Source organism: Lepisosteus oculatus, chromosome 8 (assembly GCF_040954835.1).
Source record: "Lepisosteus oculatus isolate fLepOcu1 chromosome 8, fLepOcu1.hap2, whole genome shotgun sequence".
NCBI lineage: Eukaryota > Metazoa > Chordata > Actinopteri > Semionotiformes > Lepisosteidae > Lepisosteus > Lepisosteus oculatus.
In genome coordinates, this window is record NC_090703.1 from 15,010,619 (window position 1) to 15,027,814 (window position 17,196).

The 17,196-nt window shown below is 39.0% G+C and overlaps 1 protein-coding gene across 5 annotated transcripts in view; it reads right to left on the minus strand.

Annotated features, from left to right (window-relative positions):
• Window positions 1–355: 355 nt before the first annotated feature.
• ino80 (INO80 complex ATPase subunit) overlaps window positions 356–17,196 on the minus strand; it is a 55,494-nt gene continuing 38,653 nt past the window's right edge. For 3 of the 5 annotated variants that reach the window (XM_015350850.2, XM_015350848.2, XM_069193284.1), the window contains exons 27-36: window positions 14,248–14,375; window positions 8,041–8,135; window positions 7,472–7,544; window positions 6,441–6,599; window positions 5,932–6,034; window positions 4,928–5,016; window positions 4,186–4,341; window positions 3,447–3,606; window positions 3,045–3,260; window positions 356–2,646 (exon numbers count right to left, since the gene is read on the minus strand). In XM_015350850.2, coding sequence (XP_015206336.2) covers window positions 2,432–2,646; window positions 3,045–3,260; window positions 3,447–3,606; window positions 4,186–4,341; window positions 4,928–5,016; window positions 5,932–6,034; window positions 6,441–6,599; window positions 7,472–7,544; window positions 8,041–8,135; window positions 14,248–14,375 — 1,394 coding nt within the window. In that variant the 3' untranslated portion in view covers window positions 356–2,431. The remainder of the gene's footprint in view (window positions 2,647–3,044; window positions 3,261–3,446; window positions 3,607–4,185; window positions 4,342–4,927; window positions 5,017–5,931; window positions 6,035–6,440; window positions 6,600–7,471; window positions 7,545–8,040; window positions 8,136–14,247; window positions 14,376–17,196) is intronic. The other 2 variants (XM_015350851.2, XM_015350853.2) reach the window with 2 other exon arrangements.

Below are 17,196 nucleotides of genomic sequence, written 5' to 3' on the forward strand. Positions count from 1 at the left end.
TGTAGTGAGATCAGAACTCACTATCACTATTTACTATTGTAAATACAGTACGCCTGTAAATATGTGTGTGTCAGTTTGTCTAACACATCCGTCTTTCCAGACTGTTTGTTCATTTTTCGACAACAAGCTGGTGTCGGGACTGCTTTTTCTGACCATACATGAAATATTTAACCACCTCTTTTATATATGCATAACGCTCAGGTTTCCAGAATATTTTAAATGATTGCCAATCCGTCTGGTGCTGGGCAAGCAGCCAGGCAGTCAACGTCAAAAAAAGAAATAATGTCCAGCCGACGAACATTTCATGGACGTCATAGGAAACAAGAATGCACATTGTTTAAAATTATTAGCTAGCATTTATTTTGAACTTGTTTCTCCAGTTAGTAAAAGGACAGTTTATACATATTTACACATTTATCTATAAAAATAGACAAACATAAAAGGAAAAATAATTTTAAGGGAGAAATATCTTCCAACTATGTACATTGAATTCAGGCAGCAAACAAAATATTTAATTGAAAAAAAAAATGTGGCATCTAGTCTTCATTGTATTGTGAAATGAACACTGGATTTTATCTAAATTTAGGATTGTAAAATTTTAATTTAGGTTTAACGTTTCCTGATTAAAAAGTAGGTTCACTACATGCAATAGTCACATTAACAGTTTTCCATCAGTTGCTTTCTACCATAGATCCATCTGATAATCCATGTATCTAGCAATTACTTGGTGATTGGTGAAGTTAAAACCTTTCAACAATAGTGAGGCTTTCTTAGCAGTCCGTACATTTAAAAATACCCTTTCCATTTATATACCTAGAAAACTACCATTTCCAATGTGTTTAAAGTGACAAAAATATATTTGATCCTTTTTTTCGGTCCATATGTTTTCAGTAGTGTAAAACAATATTAAGAAAGGCCTCTTCCAAGTGTTTTCATCTAAACGTAAAATCTACATAGATTCATTTTATTTCCATTGAGATCAGTCCTACTTGCTGCTGATTTCGGGTACAATATTCAACAGATATTTCGTTTTGTAAAAAAATAAAGACTATAATACAAACATCTATTTGATTATTTGACAGGAGTAAACATTTTCGGCAATTTAGGGCCTTGCTGTGACAATGCCAGTCAGAAGTTCATATAAATTCTCACACTCTAGCTCCCTGTAGAACAGCAATGAAACTAATTGCAATGGCTTTAACCTTAAGTGGTGTCTTTGAACCGTAATTACATTGCTCCAGTTAGAATACCTTATCTAAGCTACTGAAAAACAAATAATCAAATATTGTTATCAATATTGTTTTTTTTTAATGCCTCCTGGACTGTTTTCCCATTTTTGCATTCCAACAGATTACAAATAAGTACTAAATACAATCTATTCTGAATGTGGATCCCAGGAATGCTTCTCTTAAGCTTCTAAACACCAGATTCTTGCAACAATCACAAATTCAAAGCAGGTTTTGGATAATGGTAAAGTTGAAAAGTAAAAGCCTTTTCCATGCAGCTAGCAGTGCCCTAGCACAAATTTGGGTTATTATGTACCACGAAGGCCGACAATGAACAATTCAGGCTGCATTTTCCACATTTGTAATTGGAAATAATTTGTAGCACACATTTTTCTTATCAGAAATGCAGAAGGCTCTGTTACACATCACCTCGTACTAAACCTATAAAAAGGGTCCATGTACAGCACAAAAGAAAGTTCCTAATAATTGAACAAACGCAAAGGACTGTTGTGTTTAAGGTGTTTGAGGAAATTACAATGGACATACAATGGAAGTTAAAAAAAACATTTTTAAAGTTTGAAATACAGCTTCAAAAGCAACGTAATAAATACTTCACCCACAAGTGCACCTGGAAAGCATCTTGATGGAAATGGTTCAATTTTATTAGCCCTTTTATGAAGACTAGTTTCTTCAATGTGGCAGCTCGTGTACTATACAAACAGTATTTCACGACTCGACACTGGTGCCACATAACTGATAAATAGTTTCTCACAAGGCAAGTAACTTTACATTATCTTGCAAGACGCAAGAACAAAAGAGAGGCAAAGTTTGAAGACCTGTACACACACTGGTAAAAAAAAAAGAAAAGCAACACATTGGGGAAAAGCACATTATTCCAACAGAGCTGTTCAGTTCAAGTGCTCTGTTTGCTAAATCCAGCTCACACATTCCTCTGGGTACTCTGATTCCCAGCAGGCCTCAGTTGTAATCCATTGCGAAAGACTGCTGCTTCTCAGGAAATGGTAGAGCATGTCTGGGACGTTTTTTCTGTTGAGGAACGTACTGTTCTAAACTTTAGTTCCTGGTTTACTGAATATGAATTGGACTCTTGACTTCCTTTCCACTGGGGCTCCATGTAAAATTAATCCGGTGAAGGATGGGGCTGAATGTTTTACAGAAGACGGCTGTGCAAGAGCAGATATTTGCTATCGTCCCCCTGGCGTAGTGGGTCCCTTGCTCTTCCTGGTTGGGGTCGGGGGATTGTGGGTGCTGGTATAACTCAGGGTTTGTGGGCTGGGCGGGACAGCGCCGCTCTTGGCTTGCGGCGAACTCAGCGGGGAAGAGGTTCCTGTTGGCACAAAGGACGACGCACCAGAGGACCGTGCCAGGGAGGGCTGCAGAGCACTTCCAGCAGGAATACCTGAGGAGAACCATCACAACACATGGGGCTACCGTTCGACTTCCACCTTAACAAGTTCCCAGGAGGAATAAAGCTCATTAAACACGAGGTGATGTTTCTGAACATGAGCTGATCCAAATCTTAATTCTCATTCGGGGGTAAGAACTGTCATCTGGTATCGGTCTGCTTGTGCAGCACATGTGAAATTAGTACAGGACTGCTGCACGTGGCATCCAAAGAATCTCTTGAAATGATTCTGATGCAGGCGTCTGGAAAGTACAAGATGTTTCAAAAGGCAACTACGCTTTATACTTCGATAGCGCTGTTCTGCATACAAACCCCAAAAGGAACGGAGTTCTCTGTCGCCAGCCAGAGCAAACGGAATTAGAAGCCTAAATGCTGAGGGGTGTTTGACGTACCTTTTGATACGCTATAACCGTAGGCAGCGTAAGCAGCGGCAGAAGCAGCCGCGGCCCCCGCCATGGCCCCGGCCATGGCTGCCGCGCTGCCTGCGGTAGACTTGCGGCTCCGCCCCTTCCCAGCAGTCTTGGTCCCTCCTCCTGAGCCCTTGGGACGCCCACGGCTCCGGCCTGACCTCCCGCGCCCGGGACTGGAAGTGTCCTGAGTAGAGACACCTGGAAACATCACGGAAAATGAACACAGCCGCTGGTTTTAGAAGGTTACTATTAAACACAGGCTTTTCAGTATAACCCTAGCTTGTTTTTTTCTGGCGATGGTCTCTGTGTAGGTTTTCTTGAGCCGTGGTGATGCATTATCGAGCGGGTTGTTCGCGAACTGATCCCACGGAGCCGTTTGCTTACCGTTCATGTTGTCGGAGACGGACCCCGTCACGGAGGCGGGGGAGTTGGTCGCTCGGGACTGAGGCGCAGAGGACATGGGGTCGTCCACGATCACCAGCATGTCATTGCTGCTCTCATCCGGGGGGATGGAGCCCGGCTGAAGTTCGCTGCTCAGAGAGATCTACAAAGACAGGCAGCGCCCAGGGTGAGACCAGGAGCAGGGAGGACCTCTAGGGCTGAACACAATTCCTCAATAACACCTGCCCCTAAAATATATGTCAATATGAGACATTGTTTTACATATAATTACATCTTACACCCATACGGACAAAGAAATAACTGTTTTTACAAATGAAACTATGCATTATTTCCAGCTTTCCTTAATTGTTTTCGGTGTTCTCAGGATTTCTGCAATAGAGCACTAGATTTACCACAATACATACTGATTCCCTGTAAACATTGCAGTTCTGTGTGAACTGTAACAGACCGCATGTTGAACATTCACATGCGGGTAACGTATGTTTGTGGAATAGGAAAACAGACCTGCCAGAGAAAACAAAGAGCAACAGTTTGTCACTTCTTTCTGGGCAATCCTCACACAGATACAAAAAAACAGTGCTAACAGAGTAGGAGAACATAAGGAGTATGTTATGATATGATCTACAAGTAAAACGAGACCCCATACAAGTAGCAGTGTACATGGACTGTAACTCTGAATCATAATCTATCCCTAAATATTAGTAATCTGAGCCCAGCTCACCTCGCTGAATGGACTGGGCATTGCAGAGTCCACGCTGATGAAGGAGTCATCCCCGTCTGCAGAAAGGTTGGAGTTGTCTGCAGACGGAACGAAAGGAATGACAATATTCACTCCTTCCTTTCTCTTTTTGATATCCACCTCATCCTCCTTCTTCTTCTGGAAAGAAAAAAAACACCAGATCTATCCCTACTGTTTGAAAATGTGCCACCAAGAATGATAAATATGAAAAATACATGTTATTTACAGAGCATGGGTGCTATGATTTTTTTTTGAACTAATAACCTGTTCTTGCATTTGCTGTTCTTTTAAAATCTGTATTCTGTTTGACAATGATAATTTTGTCTTTCAGTACCATCTCGTTAATACTTTTTATAGGTTTTTACCTGGCAGTTCTGACCTGAATGTTACCCTAGTGTCAAAAGATGTTTTCTTTCTATTTTTTCTTCCTATTTGTTGTACATATTGGATTTTAATGGAATAAACTAAATCTAACAACACTTTATTGAACAAATTAACATTAGTCCTATTCTGGAGAGACCTGCAAGAGTTAATGAGACATTGCTTCCATTACAATAAAGGAAGCAAAACTTTAAATGGTACCAAAGGGGTTTTACAAGACAGGTTAACAGTTTCATTTAGCCACCTCAGAGGATTCACACCCACAACCTTATGCATCATCACTGATGAAGGAGCATAGTTCACCAACAGAAAGTAAAATTCTGTGTGGTGTGAGTTCTTGTACCTTTTCTGCATATTTCTCTCGCTTTCTTTTGCGGTCTTTCACCTTGTTGCATTCTTCCTGTTGTCTCTTTTCTTCCTGACGCTGTCTTACTGCAGAGGCAACAGCAGAAGAAAACTAAACAATCCACAAAGATCAAAAAGCACCTGGCCCAACTGTTGATTGTCACTGTTGGTAAAACTTCATGGGAATTCGTTCTGTAGTTATGTTCCCTGTCATTATTCTGATGATCAGTCATCGCTACAGTATCCATTTTTTAAGATGTGATCAGTAGAGAAGCTACCAAGATCTGCCCTAGATGTCCCTGACTTGCCACAGATATACCTGATTAGTTCTGTTAATGGATAAACATGCACAGTTTACAGTATTCCCCAGACAAGATATTCCCAAGGCCTTACTTTGTGACCTAAAATTTTTAATTAGATAAAAGGTGTAATGAGTTTAAACTCAGTGGATATATGAAGCACAATAATTACACATCAAACCTCCTGATAATGTTCTTTTGTTATCTTTTCATTTTAATTGTCTCTTGCCTATAACATCTTGATGAGATACAGTCCATCAATACAGTGGGTATGGAAATGCTGATTTAGCTTGATTGGTTTCACTGTGCAAGGCTACAATGTTATAACTTGCCTTCCAGATTTTTTCATAACCCCAATGAAATAGGAACGAAAAACATCATATAGTACAAAGGAGTTACAGATTAGACAGTGTGTACTCACTTAAATTCTAATAAAATATTTTAATAGTGTCATACTACTAAAGTTATACTGTAATCATAATAGGACAGCGCATAGCAACATTTATTCATACCCCTGTAGTTACTATTTTGTAAATCCTTCTCTAGGATTTGGATGGGATTATACTGACTAGACAATTATTGTGAGCTATGAGATTCTGATGTTACAATAGGAAGGGCAGTGTATGCAGAGAGTTTACTGAATGAAACCATTAAGTTGGCACCAGAAGTGTATTCTAAAGAGTAAACAGTAGCAATAGCTTACACTTCTTCTCTAATTCCTCATCATCCAACAGCAAACTGACCACCTCTTTGGGTTTCAGTGTGTCTGGTTTGAAATTGCCACCTGAGATCACCATTCTCTGGATCTAAATGAAAGGAAACAGGAGAATGTCAAAACACTGGTCCTCTGTAACTGTGATAAACCATTATTACTCCTTCTAAAGCAATAGTTAAGTAAAATGTCCACCAAAAGAACAAACCGCCGAGCTCAACTGGTTTGAAAATCATAGCTAGGGCGTAAAGCATGCTTTGAATAAAGGACAGAGGAGAGGGGTATCCAGAAGTACCCTTATTTATGTCACCTTGTATAAATCAAGCTGGCAAAAGCCCAAGATTGCAGTAAATACACAGATTTTTATGAGGATACGCAATTTGTAATATTTTGAGGTGCAATTTTAGCCAGTGCTTTCCAGTGCTGCTGTATCCCTTTCCTTTTTACGATTTTGCTCGTTAATATAGTTGTAATAAAGAGGACTCGTTTCCACAGGGTACCTCGCTCTTCTCCTTGGCGCGCTGCAGGATGCGCTCCTCGATGGTCCCCTTACAGATCAGCCGGTACACAGTCACCTGCTTGGTCTGGCCTAGCCTGTGGGCCCGGTCCATGGCTTGCTGGTCTACTGTGGGATTCCAGTCACTGTCATAGAATATCACCTGCGACACAAATTGCCAGTCAGCCTCCAGAAACGCACGCAGAAGGGCCGTCATGCTGAAGAGACAGCGGGGGCAGAGCTCCCAGATGAAGCCAAACAGTCAAAAGCCACAGGTGTTTGCCATATCCCAGCAGTTAAAGCTGGTACCGTCTCACTGCGAGTTTAAACTCACGGGATGGTTGACTAACAATGCCTTTTTTCAATTAATAGTCAGGGTGGACATGGTACTGGCATGGTAGTCACCTTTCCATGCGCAATAGTGTATTGTTGTAGGCAGGTAGCGTACTTGTTATTTTCATGTTTACTTGTGTACACCACAAACAATTTATAAGCATTGTAAGGATGTTTGGGGAGTCTTTAAATTCATACCCATTTCACTCACATTTTTGAAATCATGTGAATATGGCCAAATGCTCCAGATAATTTTCTCATCCTCAAGTTCCTGTTAGCTATTCCCTAACATTGGAATATCAATATCATTTTTTTTGTGCCTTTTTTGTAAAATGTATTTGAATAGCACAACCAAGACCTTTTGGAATACGTGGAGCAGCATTTGGTTACCAGCTTTTAATGTTTATTTTAGCATCACTTTTTAAAGCAATTTTCAGCCATAGCCTCACTGTCATGTTATTTATACTGACAACTGAGGTAAAACTCCACCCACTGATTTAATGGCAGAGCGACTATTTTTATTAATAACCCTCATAGTTTTATTATATTCAATCATCTGAAGGTACCACTCAATTCAAGATGTGAAACAGGAAACAGGAACTCAAGTTGTCATTTATATCTATTCTCCCTTCTCTCTTTTTTCAGGGTGTTAGTGTGTTCAAAGTACCCAGTCAGAACTGAGAAACAGGAACACAGACTTACAGTATCAGCAGCCGTCAGGTTTATTCCCAGGCCCCCAGCTCTGGTACTCAGAAGGAAGACAAAGATATCTGTCCTGTAAAGAAGAAATATGGACACAATGGGCAGCTGTCTCAACAAAAGATGTTTGTGTACATGTGTGGTTCAAAGATTACAAGCAAGATAACTTTTCTATGCCAAACATATGCTAAGAAAATATGCAACCTGGGGAACATATATATAAATACAGTATCTGCTGTAATGTTGCCATTTTAATTATCCAAGCCAAGTCTCGGACTGGAATCCAGCTTTAATGAAAAAAACCTACCTGACTGATTACATTAGTTTTTGAGATTCGAACTCTAATAAGACTCGGATTACAATCTTAATGCAATTCTTGTAACACTGATAGGTTTCTATGTGATTACTCATTGACAAAAATACTAGATAGACAGGCAGTCATCAATGCCATCAACTATACATTTGCACATGGCTGCCCACCACAATTCCGTTCTGACCATTGTTTCCTTAATAAAGAGAAAGTATTTCCTTACAGAAGAAAATCAGTATTTCACTGACGGACTGTTACTTACCGACTCTGGAAGTCTGCCACCATGTCACGCCTTTCTGAAATCTTCGATGAGCCATCAAGTCTCATGTAAGTGTGCTTACGGTAAACCATATACTCCTAAAAAAAGGAAAGGAAAAGGCAACAATTAAAGAAAAAGAAACCAACAAGCCGGTGTAGTACATTTAGTTAACCCCATAGTCTGTATACACATTACATAGCATTTACCCTTGAGAGCATTTTTCTGTATGCAGTGTTTCAATCCACTACAGCAGAGATCATTTTCCTGCATGTGGATTGAAAAAACGATCTCCATGAAGAGTGGAACTGGCACGGTTGATTGGACTGGGCATCCTAAGGCTTCCCCATTACTGCCTTGTTGTGCCTTATTTTTTAACCCCATAAAAACAAAATGGCGAATAACTACACAAGGAAAAGGATTGCAGTTGAAAAAACATTAACATCTGTAGCTAAAAACATGAAAATCGTTACTTATTTCAGCCGCACGATATCTAGAGATTCATTAAGGGGTGCAAATGAAATATTTAAGATATACACAGGCATCCGTTTTCTTAAAGGAAACCTCAGCATTTAAAATATGAGTCAATGGCTGATTGTCTACTCGAGAACTAATGCTTGTCTCTTCCCTGGCTCCTGTAATTTTTCTGCTGCTCTGTCTGGCACAGAACAACATCCACAGTAAATCTCACAGGAATTGCTTTTGGTTGTCTTCTGCCAAGAAACCACTTTTTCTCCTCTTATGATGCTTTCAGTGCTGATGAAAACTTGCCTCTTGTCAAATAAAAATCTCTTCAGCATACCTGGGCTTGGCAGTTCTCCCAAAAGAACATCTTCTGCTACAGAAAAGTGAATTAGCACGTTCAATAGCTAAAAGCTTATTAAAACAGTTTTCTTTCAGACATGTAAGTGTCAGCTTGTCGGCTACAGACACTTACTGGAACTCTCAAATAATGCTGTTTTTAGAACCAGGACTGAAAGACCTAGGCAGCCACCCTCTGGCTTTACTGAGAAATGGCACTGAACTGATTTATCAGATGAGGACAGATTAAAAAGCATAATAATATATGTGTTTAAGCCAGATTTTTAAAGAGCTGTACAAGCATTTGGTGTTACCTATACTGCTTTATACATCTTCAACACTAAACAATCAGAGACTACAATGTGTCAGTAACACAACCCTCATTCTCATTGGTAAGAACAAATCTTTTGTAGTGGTCTATATTTTCCTTTAAACCTGGTACAGTCCAGATATTGTCATTCCTAGTCCCGGAGAGCAACAGTTCAACAGGATATACATGTCACTTTCAATGATGAAGTTACCATGACTTACTTTTTCAACAATTTAGTAATTTGCTCTGTCGAGTCAGGAGTGGAAAACGTCTTTAGATGCTACGGGGTGTGTATTATATTACTCCAAAGGATATCTCAATTACGTCTTTAAACAAATGCCTTATTGTAGTTGTTAATTGTTCCACATCTTTATACCCTGTTGATTTCCGAGTGATCTACTCTACATACCTGCTGTATATAGTTTTCCAGAACAGTGAAGGGCAACCACGAGCTTAAAAAAGTTTAGACAACTGTAGACATGGGTCTGTTATTCATAGACATCTTAATAAGTTTGTGTCCCCAATCCAACAATGCATCTGCATACAAGGTGATTTGGTTGTTTAAATACAATGGAAATAAGAACAATGGAAATAAAAAAAACGTAATAAAAAAACTCATACAAAACAGTGAGGTAACTGAATTGCAAAACTATAGCACATTATTATGTTTACCTTTTATATGATATCTTCTCTAGAACATAACATGACTATATGTTTGATATCACAAATACATGCTATATTGCACAGGTATAATTCCACCTTTAATATGAGAACTACTCTTTCAGGTCTTCAGGTTATGACAAAAGACTCCTTGTTTGTGGAGCTCATTGCACTGGTGCACTGGAGACTGCAATCATCAAATCACTATAGTTAAAAATGGTTTCTAATCAAAAACTTTAATTCCATTACTTTGTTATTGTATCATCTGGTGGTGATATAATGCACTGCAGAATAAGCTATAAAAATATGAACCATTAGCCAGGCATAATTGCAGATATAATGATTCACAGACAACTTATTGGAATTAGAACTTGCCAAACAACTTTTAAATTAACTTTAGTCTGAGTAGCTCAATAGAAACCATTTGTCAGTCCTGTCTAGAAATCATATTCCCCCATAGCAAAGATTTTAACAAAGTGAGTAACAGTCACATGTTACTACCTGCAAACTGAGAATTCCTACTTCATTCAATAATAGTTTGTACACTTTAGAATATACTGTCTGTTCTTAAATAAAATACTTAAAAAGAATATACAGATTGTTATGAATGCCTTCAGCATTTCCACATGTTTTTTCTTTAATGTGTGAAATCCAGACAAGCTCTCTTCTTGATTATAATTGAGAACTAGACAAAAATACTTCATACTGAATACTCACATGCTGGTACCATTCAGATATTCACCACTCACCCATCTGTTTCCTCAAACTTATCTGCCTTTTTTTCAGTCTCCCCAGAGTCAATGCTAAACTGTGGCCTTTAACCAGTACAATATGATCCTTCAGTGTGCTCTTTCATTGCTATGGCAATAGAAAGGAAGCCGAGCTCTTGAGATTTGCATTGACTGTGAATAAACTAAAACAATCAAGCAGGTAGACTCATATCCTCTTTCCCCACTAACACCATCTCTAGGTATATGAACCACAAATAAGCAGAAACTCATTGTAATATACAGTTTTGGGTGTATATTTCTGAATGCAAATTTCAGTTCTGTTTTCCAACAGGTCTGTAACATTCATGTAATGATATGTTCATTTTGTAACTACTGCCTTCAAGTTAAAACGTATCATGCTCAAGTTATCAACGTTGTTTGAAACCAGTTTCAATTTGAGATTTTATGTTCGGCAATATACTTTAACATTATATTTGACAATACACTATAAATTCACTTTCAATTGTTTAAACATATACTGACTAAATGGTACAAAAATATTTCCTCAAATATTATATAAGACATTTACACACTTGCTAAAATGGGTACAAAGCATGGTAGAATAAAAAAAAAACATGATAAACACTCTTTGACCTTTTTATTTCCTAACCACAGCTGTTGATTTACTTTTTTCAGTAGAGGACATATTCCCCTGGGTACTGTAAGAGAGCATAATGCACACAGTATATAACAAAAGAACACAGATCAGCAAATACAAAACACATGGCTGATGCCATTATCCAGACTTGGGTCTGAGCAGGCTTACATGTGAAAGCTCAATTAGATTACACGCACAGTGCAGCTCACCACACACTTCAAACAGCCCTTGGTCTCTCTCACATTTGGAAGTGAATTCCAGGGTTCTGCTCTCAGTAAAGGAGTTATAGTCATTCACAGTACCTGGTTTTCGTTTTCTGCCCAGGTCATCACAGGTGTTTTATTTTACTGAGCCTAGTATAACCCATTCAAACAATGCGCATGTCACACACATCCTATAATGGTCTGGTCCTTCTGTTGTGTGTTCTTTTCTGTTTGGGAGTCTATGAATGGCATGGCTGTAAATGTCTGTGGCTCTTGTCACTCTTCAGTCCTCCACAGAAAGGCCTGACTCTCAGCAATCTGTCTGGCTGATCACTGGAGCCCAAATAATCATTCTAAATCTCAAGGCAATATTTATATTCTCAAGGTTTTAGTCAAGGCAATATTTATATTCCGTTTGTAGCACCCTTACTTTTACCGTGAAATAGTCACCAGTAACAGTTCTTACGAGCTCCCTAGGAAAACAACAATAATGTCACCAGAGTGCTTCTTAAACCCCTGTGTTTTGTGCAGAAATCACTCATATTTAACAATCCATCAAACACACAGCCTTCAACCCTCAGTGCACAAAACACGCTACAGAGCTGCTGAAAGTGGAATTCATCCAATGATCTGATGAAAAATTATAGAAGAAAGAGAATACTGAAACTTCCAAAGGTAAGCACAATTGCCAATATGTTACTGCTATTCTGTCCATTCACAAGCCTGGCTCAGACCGGTGCTGCCTAACGTAAATTGGAGGGTATTGTTTTTACTGGAGCTGCTCTCTCAGGGCACTTCACTAATCCAGGCAGCCTTTCCCCTCTTTGTCTGGTAGCACGCTTCCACTCCCTCCCTCTGTCTGTGCCCTGCTCTCTTCCACTCGCTCACACACCTGCCTAATGAGCCGCTAGCGCTGCAGCTGAGACCACACTAATTACCAATTTTCCACACTGATAAATGTGTTCCGCAGAAGGCAGAGTGGGGGGTGGGAAGGGTCGACACCCCCTTGCAGTCGGAGGAGCTTCAGCTCTGCATAGCCAGGAGAACTATGGACGTTTTCCCAAAGCGTGCAGTCACATCAATGATATTGATTTTGGATCTAAGCGCTGTGTGGATCTATTGATCAAATAACTGGGTGATACTTGGGACTATAAGACAGGTTATAGTCACCGTACAATCCATAACGTTGTGTGTATCCAGACACTTAGCGTGCTCTGACACTAAGCCAGTATGCTCTGATGTTCAATTTATGCCAGAACACACAGAACACATTTCGAAGGTGTTTATTTTTCTTCCAAGGCCCAAGCTGCTTTTCCCTCAACACCTCAGGAGCTGATTTGCCTATTCACCTCCTCAAGCACAGTTTACAGGTGATGCTGACCACTTGTCCCTGTCATTTCACTCCTGCAGTTCCCCAAATGATACGCCCGTATATGGTTACGGATGTATTTTCACCTTCTGTTGAACGAGACATCCCAACAATATTCTTTTCAACTGACGGGAAGTGAGTCTTACAATAATCATAACTGCAATACTCAATGTAATTATGGACAATAACGATAAAGGGTTTTGCTAAATTGGAATCTAGTGAAGACTCAATGAGTGCTAATTGCTATTTTAAAGGAAGGTTATGTCCCTGTAAAATCAACAAAAATGTAGACCACTAATCATTAAGGATCAATAAAAATATGCATGTTCATGCTTTTATTTGTATTCATGATTATAGTTTCAAAAAAACAAATACAGTGCTAAAGCAATGTGTTTATTGATTGTGAGGAGATTTATATTTGTGGTATCTGCCTATTAACAGTGAAGGAATTAAAGAGGCCCATAGAGTGACATCTAGTGGTGAAAACGTGACGTGTTGTAAAACTCCCGTTGGATCCAAAAACAACACTTAATTCTAAATCACACAACAAGCTCCCTTGAACACTCATTTTTACAAAGAATAAAATCTTCACTAAAATAAAACTGATTTAGGCAACTTAGGTGTTAAGTAGAGCTGTATTTAAATCCCTGTTTTTGTAAAATGTGAACTGATTTTGCTTTGAAGATTCTTTTACATCCATCAACCAGATATACTTTAGTAATAAGAAGAATACAATGTTATCTGAATGCTTTTCAAGAAAGTCAAAATGCAGTCCAAAATACAACGAGAGTGAAAAGAAAGCGCAGTAAATTCACTTAGTGAAGAGTAAGACTAGGTGACATTAACAGCTTAAATAAAAGAAATATCTTTGTAAGAAGGTTCTGAAAACAATGACTGTTGAAAATCCCTAGTGGGTTTGGACAGTGGCCTCCCCACCAGCAAGTGGTGATGCACATAAGCAAGCTCTGTGTGTGAAGCCTCGTTTTCAAATGAGTAAGGAGGCCAGAATCGTCAGATCTGAGGTTAAGTGCTGGGCTACACTCAAGCACTAAGTACTTAAGATAACCTGGAGGTTAACCGTTTAAGGCCTTGTATGTGTGAAGGGGAACATTCCATTCAGCTCTGAATTTCACAGGGAGCCAGTGCTCCCATATAGAGGATGGGAGATATGTGTAGATGCAGAGTACTTTTAGTTAGTACAGAGGCTGCTGAATTCAGGACATACTGGAGCCTACTTAATAGCTTAGAAGATACTCCAGTAAAGCATTATAGGAGTCTATTTCAGACCAAATACCGACATTTGTCAATATTTCAGCACTCAGCTTTTGGTTCTCAATATTAAAGATTAGCAGCAAACACAGGCAATGAAACGAACAGCTTTTTGCATTTGGCAGATTTGAGAAATGAAGTCAATCTGTACAGTGTGTAGTCTGCATATTCAAATCAATAACGGCCTGCTTTCTGTACCCCCAGCAAAAACAACAGAAAGATGTTGCCTTTACCTCCAGCAGGTCAATCATTCGTGTCATCTGGGAGTAGATAAGGACCCTATGACCTTGGGATTTCAGCCTCGTCAGAAGCAGGTCTAGGGTGTGCAACTTCCCGCTGTCTGTGATCAGAGTCTCCTTGTCTAAAGAAAATGGCAGAAAACAGGGAAATCGTTCATCACTGATCCTAGGATCTGGATTCACCCAAAACAATATAGTGCAAAACATACAAGACACTGACAATATTTGTAACGTTGTGTACAAAGGATTCAAGATCTTCCCAAGATATGTTTAATTACATTTCCTGATTAAACGTGGAGTACAAAACTTAACAGGAAGCAGCTTTGTAACTTGCGTTGTAGCCAGTTGTTGGTTAATTAGTCAAGAATGATGTGCACCTACAACTGCAATTGAAGGGATGATCAGTTTCAAACAAAATAAGGCCTGATAGAAATTTCAAACTTCCTTACGTACAAGATATTTCAGATTCTGTCTCCAAGTCACACAATTGGCAACACAATCTAACTAATAAGAGCATAGACGTAATTAGTCATATGTGAACTCCATGCTAATGGAAAATGAAAGAAGCCCGAATAATGGAATAAGAAGTAATAAATAGTAATTCGTAAATAAGGGCTCTGAGTGTTTGGAGCAAAACTGCAGTGACCCCGATGGAGGTTAGTCTCATGCCCTAGGATATGAAGGCGCAGCTGGCTTGGTCCAGAGATACGCTGTAACAGCCAGCTGTGCAGGACCAATGAGGAATGTGCAGAGTTACATTATCATGCCCTTCCACCAAATCAGCACTAATGTGTGTCAATTAGTGCATAAGAAGGAACTGTGTGGAAGGGGCGAGGCTGGGGGGCTGGGCATGCACATGCCAAACGTTGACCATCAGTTTTAGAAGCCCACAGTACCCTGGCTCTCAAATACTTGAATCTATAAAAAAACACAGTAATACAAACACAAACGTGCATGGAAAACACAGAACTAGAACTACGCTACTGTGACAGAACCACTTCTACAATGATCCTTTAAAATGTTTTTTAAATATTACTATACAATTTATATCATCTCTGTATTGGATTATACAGATTATATCGCACCAATTTATAATGTACAAATATGGAAACCCGAGTTTGTTCAAGGGGATGTTTCTTGACAAATTGGGGAGGGATTTGATTTAAGGATTTAAAATCCACAAAGGCATTCACACAGTCAGTCCAATGGATGTCTTAAGATTCAACAGATTGAAGATTGAACAACATTCAAAAAAAGTCCAGAGGACATAACTGAAACTTGTGCAGAAGTGCATTCAAACTGCAAACAGGAGGACCTTCTACACACAACAGGCTATGGTAGACGGCTATAACCAGTTACCCAGCCTTTGTGTACAAGATGTTGACCTCTAGACAGGATTCTTGGAACTGAGCTGAATTACCTCCCGTTTGTAACCTTTCTTATGTTCTTGTGTGAACCTAAAACTGTTTTAGAATAAAGACATTGATGATACATGAATCTCAGCATCTTTCAATGTTACAGCATTTTAAGGCAATCAAAGCATTCCTTATGTTGCACTCTAAAGTAATTTTAATGTAAAAGATTGCAGTGAACAGTACCACATGCAGCTCTGCATGAAAGACGTGATTGAGTTATCTGGTACTGCAGCTTTCACCTGCATGCTAATGTGCACTAGCGCTGAACCCTGACCTCTGACACAATCAGGTCCTGTAGGGGGTCAAAGGCCATTCTCTCATAGTGTTAAACAGAAACTAATTACAGATCTGGGATTATTCCAGGAGGTCTGTGTTCATCAGTGTATCCCAAAGCCAGAAGCAAATCCAAGAGCAAAGTCCTGTCTACAAAAGAGCCCCTAACTGAGTACTGGATATTTACTGTATATGTAATAATCATGAAGTATTCATTAATCTAAGTTGATAGTCTACATTGTTTAAGATGGTATTTTAAGATAAAGTGTCTAATAAGCTCATATACAAAAAAAATACTTTGGAATTTATGTCCTTGACCTGAAAATATATTTTACTGAGAACCATTTCTTCTCATTACATCTGTTTTCCTGTTTTCATTATACCTGTAAAACGCAAAATGGAAGTGACAACTTTTTGTGTCAAAATAAAATAATCACAGAGCTACAGTATAAATATCCTTCAGGTGAATAAACACCTGTGTCAGTCTTTCTGCTGATAATGAAGATTTAACAACTGTGTTCTGGATGGGTACAAAGTCCTGCAGTTAATTCATACATAAGGCTCAGTACAGACCTATTAAGCGCAGTAAGACTTAAAAGAGAAAAGTCTGCTAGAAATAAAAGAGAAGAAATACCATGCCTTGCAATCAAAGACATGTCACTGGGGATTGATGGACACAGTTATTCTGTCAAATATTATTTCAGAACACAAAAGGACAAAGCACAATTCTAACAGGCGCATTTCCTTCAGGCCAGGAACCGAATAAAAGGGACATCTAAAAATAATATACACCTCAAACCAGGTGTTGAAAAGTCTTGTCCATTTTGATTGGAATTAATAGGCCTCACACAGAGATTCACTATATATAAATCAATGTAAAGCTATTTAAGGAAAAATCTTTAAAATAACCAGGCATGCAAATCATTAGTCATAAACCTTAGTCTCTGCATACATTAAGTCATCTAATGCTGAACAGCCAGTTCTCCAGCACCACTAACTAGACTGCTTACACCACAACAACCTCTATGATGCAGGCATCACATAATCCAATATCTCCCAAACAAACCTAGCCAGAATCATTAAACAACCAGAAGTCTGAAATGACCGATCCTTGACCTAATTAAAAATCATCCAGAGAGCTGGCGTTTACTAATTGCTAAAGCTGACAGACGCATCATTGTTGTTTTATTACATGTAATTTTATTAAAATAATCTCATTTTCATGTAGGCAAACCAAAACTGGTGAAGTCTGGAG